The 12,564-nt window shown below is 47.7% G+C and overlaps 4 protein-coding genes across 4 annotated transcripts; 2 read left to right on the forward strand and 2 right to left on the reverse strand.

Annotated features, from left to right (window-relative positions):
- Positions 1–669: 669 nt before the first annotated feature.
- On the forward strand, positions 670–2,066 carry N7495_001605 (caspase family protein; the record flags this gene model as incomplete). The annotated part of the gene is made up of 3 exons (XM_057204275.1): positions 670–814; positions 1,032–1,394; positions 1,450–2,066. The coding sequence occupies 3 exons, from the start codon at positions 670–672 to the stop codon at positions 2,064–2,066; spliced, it is 1,125 nt and encodes a 374-aa protein (XP_057068348.1).
- Positions 2,067–4,329: 2,263 nt separating this feature from the next.
- N7495_001606 (uncharacterized protein) lies at positions 4,330–5,931 on the reverse strand (the record flags this gene model as incomplete). Its single annotated transcript, XM_057204276.1, has 1 exon — positions 4,330–5,931. One exon carries the CDS (start codon positions 5,929–5,931, stop codon positions 4,330–4,332), a length of 1,602 nt encoding a protein of 533 aa, XP_057068349.1.
- Positions 5,932–6,580: 649 nt separating this feature from the next.
- N7495_001607 (flavin monoamine oxidase family protein) lies at positions 6,581–8,265 on the forward strand (the record flags this gene model as incomplete). Its single annotated transcript, XM_057204277.1, has 2 exons — positions 6,581–6,911; positions 6,968–8,265. The coding sequence occupies 2 exons, from the start codon at positions 6,581–6,583 to the stop codon at positions 8,263–8,265; spliced, it is 1,629 nt and encodes a 542-aa protein (XP_057068350.1).
- Positions 8,266–11,178: 2,913 nt separating this feature from the next.
- Positions 11,179–12,391, reverse strand: N7495_001608 (ribosome biogenesis TSR3 family protein; the record flags this gene model as incomplete). Its single annotated transcript, XM_057204278.1, has 3 exons — positions 11,179–11,909; positions 11,964–12,100; positions 12,153–12,391. 3 exons carry the CDS (start codon positions 12,389–12,391, stop codon positions 11,179–11,181), a joined length of 1,107 nt encoding a protein of 368 aa, XP_057068351.1.
- Positions 12,392–12,564: the final 173 nt, after the last annotated feature.

Below are 12,564 nucleotides of genomic sequence, written 5' to 3' on the forward strand. Positions count from 1 at the left end.
GACGTATAAATTTCCTAATTGGCCGAGGATATGCCGATTCCCGCTTTATTGAATTTCAGATATTTCATTTCTACAACTTCGTACCCTATTATACACGACCAGAGATATATCAGATGCTTCACTTAACATCATTGACAATCAATATCTCATCGGGACCTCATCAACTTCGCGTAAATCAGACGTAATTGTAAGATCGAAGTAGAAACTCGGAGTCGCCGAAAGCCCTCAGTCAGATATCAAGACCCGAGCGGCTACACTCGAGCCGCTCTCTTTTTTTTTTTTCCCCTCCATTGATATTTCTCTCTTAAAATCTCAAATTTCTAGTAAGTTGCTTCAGAAAAAATGCCGAGTTTATTTCCTAATATCTCTTCGTTTCAATAGTTGTTTATTTCGGATTTCATCTGGACTTCAGCCTTTCCCGTAGATCCGATCTGAGGTGGATTCTTCTCCACAAAAGCGCCAACCTTCCCACTTGTCTTCTCCCCCAGACACTTTCCTTCTTTACTGTCTCGCATTCCTCATGTCTTACTATCCGCCCTATGGTGGCGCTCCCGGGTACCCTCCGCCTCAGCAGGGTTACCCACCGCAGCAACAGCAATACCCGTAGGCTTTTGCTTTCTCTTCTCTTACAACTGTGACCTCATAATTGACTGTTCTCATCGCAGCCCAATGCCTCCACAACAGCAGTCCTACGGTGGCTATCCCGGCCAGTCTTATCACCAACATCATCATCAGCCTCAGCAGCAGCAGCAGCCAAACCCATACGGATACGGCCAACCGTCTCAGCCTTACGGATCCCCTGCCCCGCCACAAGGTTACAATGTTCGTCTTCACCACATGTACCGCAATACAACACAACAAAGACCAACTATTGACTCGTGATGGTTTCTTTTAGGGCCCTCCCCAAGGTTACCCGCCCAACGCTCAACAAATGTACCACGGACAGGGTCAGCCCCGTCCAGGCCCACCAGGTTCGCATTCTACATCGGGCCTTTCAAGTAGATTCTGTCGCTAACCAACAAATTCAATAGCTGGCTATGGCCACTCGGGCGGTCGTCCTGCGCCACCCCCAACCGGAGCGGTTTCGTTTGGTAGCGGTGCCCCGCAAGGTTATAGCTTCCAGTACTCGACATGCACGGGCAAGCGCAAGGCGCTGTTGATTGGTATCAATTATTTCAACCAGAAGGGTCAGCTGCGCGGATGTATCAACGACGTCAAGAACATGTCGTCCTACCTGAATCAGAATTTTGGCTACGCTCGCGAGGATATGGTTCTCCTGACCGATGACCAGCAGAACCCTATGAGCCAGCCAACCAAGGCGAACATTCTCCGAGCGATGCACTGGCTGGTAAAGGATGCGCAGCCCAACGACTCGCTTTTCTTCCACTACTCCGGTAAGCTTGTGACAGGTGCTGTACCCGAATTTGGTAAGACTAACGGCGATACTAGGCCACGGCGGTCAGACTCCAGATCTGGATGGTGACGAGGACGATGGAAACGACGAAGTGATCTACCCGGTCGACTTCCGCACTGCAGGACATTTGACCGACGACGAGATGCATCGTATCATGGTGCAGACGCTGCGCCCTGGTGTGCGCTTGACTGCGATCTTCGACTCATGCCATTCCGGCTCTGCGCTGGATCTCCCATACATCTACTCTACCTCAGGTATACTCAAGGAGCCCAACCTGGCCAAGGAGGCCGGTCAGGGTTTGCTCAGCGTGGTATCTGCTTACGCGCGCGGCGATATGAGCGGCATGATGTCGACCGCTATGGGCCTGCTGAAGCGGGTCGGCAAGGGAGACGGCGCTTACGAGCGCACGAAGCGGACTAAGACTAGCCCTGCCGATGTGATCATGTGGTCTGGTAGCAAGGATGATCAGACTAGTCAGGATGCTCAGATCGCCGGCCAGGCTACGGGTGCTATGTCGTGGGCGTTCATTGCCGCGCTCCGGAAGAACCCTCAACAGAGTTACGTCCAACTGTTGAATAGTATCCGCGAGGAGCTTGCGTCCAAGTATACCCAAAAGCCGCAGTTGAGCGCCAGCCACCCCTTGGGTAAGTAAGCCGAAGCTATTATCAAATGCATGTTCCCAACTAATCAATTGCAGATACGAATCTTCTCTATGTGATGTAAAATCTTACGACTCTGATGGAGGGAGAATGGACAATAAGTAGGGAATCAAACTTATCCTAGGCTGGAAAGTTTTGCTCTGAACCTTGAGATGTAACGGCCCATTTGATATAATCTCTTTTTGTATTGCTGCTTGATAGTTTTTGATTAAACGAGTCACATAATTTTTATGAATTTCTATGAATTTCTTATTTTGATTTTGGCGATGTTTACTCCCTGAATGTCAGTGTAAACACCTACCACCGCCCTTCTTGATGCGAGGCTTTCTTCAGTGAAACTGGGCTCAACTAGACAGTAATCAACTCCTTTTTTTCATCGGTCTCTAACGATCAAGTCTGTCTTCCAGAATACCGACACATCACTACGGAAAGCCCTCGTCCATCTACTCATAGTTATTCACCTTCATCGTGAACACTGAACTCCAAATACTGACACTGAAGATGATTGAATATATATCATCTATGCTAACAGCTTGGGCGGCTTTAAGCCACTATGAATAAGGGACGCTCACTCTAACGACTCGAGCAGCTCGGACAGCCTTTATTTCTACCAACCCCCACCCAATTCATCCGCCACATGCACATGTGCAGTCCTTTTCCCAACAACCTAGAAACAAATAACTATGAACAGCGAGAGAGCCTTTACGATATCTCACTAGGATACTACGAGTCTAATAGCAGGGTCGCGGTCAACCTGTCTCACTAAACAATCGCAAGCAACAAAAGAAGATATAAACAATCAACATTTACATCTGGAACTCGTAAGCGCTAGTATACGTGTTCGCAGATGGATATTGGTATCGGGATTGACATACAGACCTAAGATCGAGCATTCCAAGGTTGATCTTGAGAAGTTTCCTATCAGCTCCTGGTAGAGCCTGAACGAGGTAGATGTGGTCGTGAGTCGTGACTGGATGTTAGTGGTGGGATGAGAGTTAACTACATATCTCGCATCATCGTCAGAGTCTTTCCGCCCATATCCTGTCTTTTCCTAGGAGTCAATCACTAAGGAGATACCTAGGGACATACAATGATCAAGTGGAGATGAGATCCAGAGAAACAACATGCCTAGCTCTAGTATCACCTGAGTATCGATTTACCCATGTGTCAACCTTGAATATTTGAGGCTCTCCTGCCCATGTTTCTGCCCAGATAACATGAACATGATGATTTATAATACGAATATGTCAACACCATATGTAAAAGAAACCTCAAAAGTTGCTTTCGGAGCTTTCTGTACATTGATATCTCGATATTCAATAAGTGGCTTCTATCCAAGGATCATCATCTACTGATAGTGCTTTCCAAGTGTTTTCCAAGTCTTCTTTTCAGATACTCCCCTCCGTAGTTAATGACACCATTGTCTTCGTGGCGTAAAATGGGATTGGGTTGGATTTGATGGCCTTTGAGGGGCATTGAAATGGATTTCCTCTCACTTCATGCCGACATAAGATACAAGTGTTTTGAACTTTTAAAGTAAAAGTGAGTATATTAGCTGTATAATTGGATCAGGATGTATATGAACTTTAGTGATGGAATCCCCGAGGTTTATCAAAGCTGAATGGTCAAAAGCGTACCGAAAACTTCAAATAGTCAATTAGAATGAAGAGCACAATCCTATCCTCCACCATGGCTACCAGTATCTTCCTAGGTAGCTATGGGCCTAGACACCCACATAAGTATGCCCAAACGCCCTGGGGGGTCTGCAGCTTTCCCCCTCAGCAGTGATCCTATTAGCACCGAGAGCCATATATCCATGATTCTTGTAGGCGATAGGATATTCTCATCAGTTCACAAGATGCACTACCCAGGTGGTCGGTTACGGGGAGATTCCTCACTTAACTAACACAAGCTTGGTAGGAATGTTCAGGCTCATATGTTAAGCGGCAGTATGCGCTATACTGCTACACTATCTGCCATCGCCACGAAGAGAGGGATGTTTCCAAAAAAAAATAGAAGCCTATGTAACTTTCTAATAAAAGTCCATTTACTGAAAAAACTGATGAGTCTGAGAAGGTGAAATAGATAATTGCTAATATTCTCGCTAATGCAACTTGAATTAGACGAACAGGGGGAGAAATAAAGAGCGAGGGCTAATAAAACTGTCTCTACCAACAGAGACCAACAGATCATAAATTCCAAGACGATAACGTCCATATTAAAGTGACGGGGCCAATAAAACCACGTCCCATCTTCCTAACATCCATCTCGAAGACGAAGGAATTCCTCATAACGCTTGCGAGTCATGCGGCGACACTTCTTGCCCCAGTAGATCATCGGAGCAGTGGTCATGATAAACCCGAAGCTCAAACAACCAATGGCCACAAATACCTGTGTCAGAGTCTGTGCATCCATCCAGTATCCAGCGGAGAAGGTGAAGATGCATCCGATAGTGTTGTTGATGACAGAGACTCCGACCATTCCCTCTAGGACCATCTCTGGATATGCGTCCATGAGATACGCCATGCTGAGATCGCCTGCGCAGCCCCATCCGAACCCGATGAAACCCAATCCCACGTACGGCACTGGCCATGACATACCGTTGTTAGAGCCGATGCCGAACATCATCATACCGGCGGGGCCGATGAATGCGACGGGGAACATCAACCACAGACGGTCCTCGGCCTCCATGATGCCGCCTTTGCGCCGGGCCATCCACTTGACGAACCAGTCGGAGAACCAACCACCGTAGATACAACCGATGACTGCACCAATAAGAGTCGGGACGTTCATAACGCCCACGGCGGCATCGCTGTAGTTCCAGGGTGCGTCGTACCAATTGTCCTCCTCGACGGTGAGATAGAAGGTCAACCAGGCATCTTGAGCACCCCACTGCAGGCCGGAGTAGAGCACAGCGGGGAAGCCGAAGATGCGGAGGGTGTACCACAGACGGGCACAGTACTGCTTGAAGCCTGTTCCAACCAATGTCGGGGAGGGAGTGATCAGAGCAATGCGTTGCCAATACGACTTGCGTTTTGGCACGCCGGACTCTACATCGGCGCCTCGCGCAGATATGGTGGATGGCAACTTCACCTCAGTCCCAATCTTCTCGTTCATGGAACCGGCGCGGGCACCGGAGGGAGACACATCGCCGGGGACTCCTGAGATGACGGCGTGTCGATCAAAGTAAGTCTCCTCCATTCCGAAGTACACTATGACGATCAGGGCACCCGAGATGATGGCAGCCAACCAGCCGTTCCATCTCCAACCCAGGACATCGCTATCAGTGATGAAGCTGGCAACCAACGGGCCACAAAAGGTGCCCACACTGGTAGCGAGGATATACACACCTAGAACGAAACCGCGGTTATGTTGAAAGAAGACATCGCTTAGCGACTGTTGAGCGACAGCTTCAGCACAGGACTCAGAGGCGCCGACGAAAAGCTGATTCCAGATATTATCCTGGACAGTCCTGATGCGGGCAAACCAGATCGAGCCGCCGATGGAGAAGAGCAGGCATATGAGATAACTACTTCGACGACCATACAAGAAAGGCGCAGGACTCATCAACAAAGTGCAATAACCTATTCCGACGAATAAGACACCGGCAGCGACGTTAATATTGTCCCAGCTGATGTTAAGCTCGACGGTCATGCCATTTCCAGCGGTTCCAGCATCGTTTGAGGTGGCAGCGGTAAATGCAACGATAAACAAGACTATTGAAGCGTTCCAATACCGACGTAGAGCACTCCAGTTCAGTGGGTCATCGGGGGAATTGGTTGGTGTAGGAATGAGAGTGATCTCGCTATCAGAGATGAGTCTCTCAGTACCCGGGAGATCCAAGTCCAAGTCGGCCATAATAATAGTGACGTATTAATTCTTTTTTTTTTCAGTCAATTAGACACACAAGGCTAAACCCCTGTGTTGTACCGTCCATACCATATGCAGAAACCAAATATAATAAATGAAATGATTCTTAATTTTTCGTGGGTTTTTATGTGGGGCTTGCTGATTGAAAAGATAAGCCACTGACCCGCTTATTTATCTTGATAAGATTATATTCGCAAGGACCTTCTAATCTAAGATTCCGTCAGATCAGAGATAGGAGGATCAGGATTCCATTCCTTCCGTACAAAGTACTCTGAAGTATAGGATACCTTAGATTCTATACATCTCCATTCTTTTTAACAGTGGTTTTGACGACAATAGAGAAGTAAAAGCAATAAATGTTGAAGTGAAACTAAGTGACGTGAATGTGCATTTGATGTGATACATAATATACTTGGGTAGTATTAGATAAAGAGATGGAATGGAAGAAAGAGGGGCCGTGTAACCCCCCGGGACAAAATGCTTAGTCGTGTTTAGTCCTTTTAGTCCAAGGGCTATTTATCCTTCCCTTCCTTCCTCTTCTTTCGCCCAACAACAATCCCTGTTTATCGACCTCGTTATCGATACCTCGGCTTAAGCTAACCACGCTTTTTTTTTATCTGATCTTATATCAAATCGGATGTCAACCTGTCAACTCAGAATGTCTCAATCTTTCCACCTCGTTTCGTCTGTCCCCTGCAAAGCCCCTCCCCAGAAACCTAGTAGTAATTGTGGCTCCGACCTGGCTGTGCGCTTCGGAGCAGCAACTCTCAATGAGTCGTCTGAGGAAGCAGCATGCGCAGTGAGGTCGGAGCGCAAGAAGGTGATTGTGGTTGGTGCCGGTATCTCGGGTCTCCGTGCTGCCGCTGTGCTACGCCACCATGGCTGTGATGTCGTGGTCCTGGAGGCCCGCGACCGTATTGGTGGAAGAATCTTAACCAGTAGAAAGGGAGATCATGTTCGGGATATCGGTAGGCTCAAATAAAACATTAGATGAAATCGATGCAAGGCTGACCAGTCTATATAGGTGCCGCCTGGATGCACGAAACCTCCCAGAACGATCTAGTCAAACTGATCCCTCGTCTCAATATCCCCTATTACTACGACGATGGTCTCCCTGTCTACTTTACCCGTGAGGGACGTGCAGGCTCGCAGTTCAAAGCGAAGAAGGTCGCCGATGAATTTGCCGATTATTGTGCCTGGTACTATGAAACAAACCCGGATGCCGAGGATCGCTCCGTCGACGAATTTGCCAAGGAGTTCGCCCAGAAGCATCAACTCATCACCGAAGATGAGCGTCAATGGGCGCCTCAAGCTGTCCGCGAAATCGAGCTGTGGATCGGTACTAGTACCGAGGAAGCCTCGTCCAAACATATGGCCTACTTCATAACGGAGCGAAATCTCTACATGAAGGGAGGCTACGACCAGATTGTTAACTGGACGGCCGAACCCCTCAAGGAAGATCCGAGCATCGTCCGACTCGAGCATCATGTCGAACACGTGGAGTGGAACGAAGATGGCGACGAGCCGGCCCGCATCCGGTACAAGGATGCCAACGGAACCGTGGATACGATCGAGGGTGACGCAGTGGTGATGACCCTGCCGTTGGGCGTCTATCACCACAACCTCATCTCGTTCAACCCGCCCTTGCCGAGTGATATCCAAGAGGGTGTTGACAAGTTCAGCTACGGAGCCCTAGGCAAGGTGTTCTTTGAGTTCACCGACGTCTTCTGGGCAAAGGATAATGACCAATTTATCTACTACCCCTCTCCCGAAGAGGAGCCGAGGAGCGCAAGCCCCTCCGTTGCCTCCTACAGCTCTCGTGGCAGCCTGAGTTCGATGGGAGAGCGGGATAATATCCTGAACTATGCCACAGTCACGATCAACCTGTGGATCATGACCGGTGGCAAGGAGCTCTGCGTGCAGATCGCAGAGCCCCTGACTCAACGCATCGAAGAAATGGAAGATCAGAAAGAGATCTACGAGTTCTTTGAACCGCTATTCAAACTTTTCCGTACGGAGCCCTACAAGGCTCTGCCGCCTTTAGTTAATGTTGAAACTACACATTGGACCCAAGACCCGTTGGCCGGGTATGGAACCTACTCTGCTGACAAGGTCGGAGATAATGCCGAACTACTTATTGACGCACTCAAAGCCCATGAGAAGAGTCGCATGCAGTTTGCTGGAGAGCATTGCACGCTCGTTGCAAATGGCTGTGTCCATGGTGCTTTCAGGACTGGAGAGGTGGCGGCTGTCAACCTCTTGCGTGGCTTTGGTATTCCCATCGATAAGAAGGAAGTCGTCGTGAACGCTGATTTGAGGTAAGACTAGCTTTAAGTAGGGGGCTGGCATTCCTGAATGCCTTTTTTTTTTTTTTTTTCTCCCTCTTTCTTCCTACTTCGTCACTCCGTTCATCTATATTATTCAGTAGAATGACGTCCAATTTCGGGAATACTTTGAAGTTTACACTTGCATACGCATCAATTTGAATATATATCTATATTCGTCTTCTAGTTAAAAGTCTATTCTATACCTTGGAAGCTTTTCGTAAGATTCTATATAGTAGTACAATGGAGTACAATATTGAACTTTAGTAGCCCCGCACTTGCCCGACGTGTACCTAACTACGAAGTACTGTGGTTCATGCATCTGAATGCACAATAATACAATCGTGATGTAAGAGGCCCTGGCTGTCCTAGAAGTCGCTCGATCAATTATTATATTGGCTATCCTAGATACAAGATCTAATCGTCACCTCTAATCTCACCCAAACGCCGCCATCGCCGAGATATATTTAGGATGGAAGGACATGCTTCATATTCTGGAAACTCGATACTAGGATCATAGGTAAGAGTGGTGGCAGCATTATTCCTCACAAATGAATCTGGAACCCATGGATTCTATCGGTGGGACCGGGACAATCCGGACCCGTCAAAGCTTGGCTGATGTTTATCTAATCGATTGGACCTTCCGCTTTCGGAAAGTCAATACGCTTTTCAGCCTCTCCATATCCCACGTGGATCTTGATAGTGATCTGTTTTGAAGCTTAATGGAGTCATTGCTTGAGATTAGGTGAGATAAGTATTAAGGTGTTTGTTATGGCTTTTTATCGCGTCAGATTTTGAATAATCTTATTGAGATAACTAGACTTAGATAGTCCTCGCGAGGCCGGGGATTGATCCTTAGGATCCATTGAACGGAGGCCGCGTGATATTCCGGATTGCGGGGGTGCAGCGTGGCGTTTTCTTGGCTGGCCCTAAGAGGTTCATTGCATCTATAGATCATGTTCGATGTTACGGTGATGATCGCAAATGGCGGTATGAATTCATCATTCACTGCTTTTGGCTGATTACTCTCGGTGGTAATCTGGACCTTGGAAACAAGCAGTTGGTAGATTCGACGGGTCACTATCAATGCCCGCACTTTTCCGCTCTGTTGCGTCTGTACCTCGACAAGGGTTCATATCACTTAATATGAACAGGAGATATCCGACTGCCATCTGAAAGTAAAATACACACCTAGGCATGACATGATTGTCAAAGGTGGCGCATTTCCAAGGTTGTACTATAACTTTTACGACATCCTGAGGTCTCCCTTTACTCGTGGACCTGACCTCGGAAGTCGATCCTGCTCGTCCCCATTCAAGTCATCTGCCCAGAGAAGATTTCGCTCTATGCATGAGAGTCGCTGCAACCTTGGAAACAATGGGGAAATTACGTCAGTCTCGACGCTTACGTACGTTTCATGGAGACTTGACACTGGAGCTATGGAATAGAGATGAACGACAAGGGCGAAACTGGGATAACCTCTAGGGGTTGAGCAAAATGCCATGCCCATATACCTAGGTACGCTTGTATGCAATCTGTCATGGTATCCTTTCATGGGTTACTGGCCGTGCTATCTTTAGCCCTATTGTAGGCTCATCCCTGATATCTTTACTTCCGAAGTCCATAGTTGGAGCTTGATTTGTATCATTCCATCGACTACAAAATCACCTGTTCAATTCATTGATTGCACATCATCTGCTTTTCTACTTTTTTTTTTTTTTTTTTTACAAAAGGTTCGAAGATACTACACCCATGTTCTTGGAATATAGTTTGGAGAGGCGCGAGATAGCATCATATTAACCAACCCCAGTAGTTCCAAGGGGTAACTGAGACCTGGGTTTGCGGCGCTTTAAGCTTATCTTCTTCCAATTGATTTTATCTGGCAGTGATTCCAAGGTTCTAAATCATTACTTTCAATGTTGCTTTGATATATACAGCACCGTCAAATTGTGTGCAATATTCTTCTGAAATCGGCGCTAACTTAGTATCTTTGGACTATGCTCAGATGGGCGGAACTCATTCAGACAAGGAAACGAGCGGGCGAAACATGACTTGAGTTAAAGACGATATCCATGGATCTGATTTCCGGACGGTACCTTGCAGGTATTGGGTGTTGGTCCTTGCAGTGGAGCCACAAAAGCACGATGTCAGGCTAGGGATAAACCCTTCAGAAGACCCCTTTCAAGTTTCCGTGGAAGTATAATAAGATCTCTGTTGGCTCCATATGCGGGTCATCTGGTAAAGCTGTTTGAATGGTTGGTTTCGAAATTTTCCATGAGCGACCATACCACCTAGGCAGGACTACACAAGCCATGTTTCATACAGGACCACACCTATATCGTTCGAGAACTCCTACCCAGAAGCATCGCCGAGCTAGCATGCTTCCAAGCTATAACGAGCCCAACCCCTTCGCTACCGATTCAACTGCACACTCATTGACGCACGCGTGGCCTCGACACCAAGTGCATGATTGCCCTCGATGCCAAAAATCACCAGAAACAGCAGATCAGACGGTCTTTACGCGGAAATAGGAACATGTTCAATTGGCGTGTTGAATGAGAATCTATTTTGCTAGCTTCCGTTTAATATGTCGTGGTTGAGTGCCTGCAGAAGGTGGCAATTGTGGCTTAAGCTTCAAGTGAAGATTCAGAGGAATGACCTTCTGAAGTCCTGGCGATATCTCGACGTCTATTGCGTTCGGTAGTGTTTTGCTGTTTCTCACTGCATAGACCGGTCATGAGTGCTCAAATCATAACCCTGTGATTATATGACACTATGTGTCGGTGCCACCTGACCAACGCGCTGTATCGAGGATATAGCCAATTCGGCCTTACGATGAACATTGAATCATTTGAGCGGAATCGCAACATATCTCGTCATTGGAGTTCGTTCATTGCTATTCGGCTTATTTTCACCATCTCTTTGGCGCCGAGAGTTCTGTCCGACTAAATGAAGCACTGACGGTTTCTTGAGCTCGACGCCGTTGAATTGCCTTGATTCCAGTACGATCTGTAACTGTGGTCGCGTTGATGATGTTGTCAAAATCTTCGTCTTCGCTGCCCGCCGACCCAGACTCGGCATCTGAGTCCACATAAGCTGGCACTGGTCGCTCAATCTTCTCTGGCTGTTGTTTATCCGGTACAGATGGGTTCTGGAATGCTTTAGAGTTGAGAATCTTCTGACGAATCTCGGCCATCTGGTCTTCATCCTCCGAGTCATCGGAGATCGCAAATGGGTCTTTGTCTTCATCTTCTTCGCTTTCATTATCCTCACCCTCGCTACCATCTTCTCCACTCTCTTCCTCATCATCTGAGTCGACTTCTCGATTCGTGTTGCGATTCGTATTGCCGGCTGCCCAGATATCTCCATCTTCGGCACGATTGTCCTCGTACTCTTTTTCAATCTTGGCCAGCCAGTCCTCCTCGGCTTTTTTCACCTCCTCTTCTGTTTCGCAGGCAGCATAACGATCAAGTAGCTCGGAGTTGATTTCGAGGAAGGCTGGTCCGTAACTGAAGTTCTTGAGAACATCCTCTGCCCATTCCCTATGTCCACAAATAGCAAAGCAGGCCGCAAGCGCTTCGACACAATTCAGTCTCCATGGTTTGCCATAGTTGACGGTGTTAGCGGCGATTAGATATGGCACTAGAAATGAAGATTAGTTTTTGGAGCACCATGTCACAAACATAGATCACATACAAAGACGTTCGCATTTTCCGCCAATTCGCGACCAGGGCACTTCCTTGACTCGCACCCAAGAACACTCTACAACCGCGGTACCATGCTGTTCCATAAGTTCACGGTCGGCCGGAGATACAACGCGCTTGGCATTGGGTCTGATTGCGCACGTTAGTATATACGACTTTAAGAGCCAAGAATTGAACTCACGAGATAATGACACCGGGGAATCGCTGGCCAACATGTAGTTCTCGCATCAGACCAAGTTTCATAAGTCGTTTCCCCGAGCATCGCTTGGGATCGCAGTGTCCCATATCCCAGCATGCAGCGCGGTAAGCAGGCCGAGACGAAGTACCAGCATCACCATCGTCGCGGGGTACTCGTGGGCGGGGGTTTGAGGAGAATTTTTTGCCTCCTCGAGCGAAGTTATCTTTCTTATGGCGGACCATATTTGGAGAGATTGTTCAAAAGCTGAATGTCGTGAGGTGTGATGTAGTTGTAGTTGAAGGGAAAAAAATTCCAGAAGGTATTAAGCGCCACACGTGCTTCTCCGCCCGGGTCTTCTCCATCTACAACACCTGGAGGGGGTCTCTCTCATCCCGCTATCTAACATCGTGTAAGA

This window comes from Penicillium taxi (genome assembly GCF_028828555.1).
Source record: "Penicillium taxi strain IBT 34144 chromosome Unknown utg000001l_segment0_segment0, whole genome shotgun sequence".
In the NCBI taxonomy this organism is placed as follows: domain Eukaryota; kingdom Fungi; phylum Ascomycota; class Eurotiomycetes; order Eurotiales; family Aspergillaceae; genus Penicillium; species Penicillium taxi.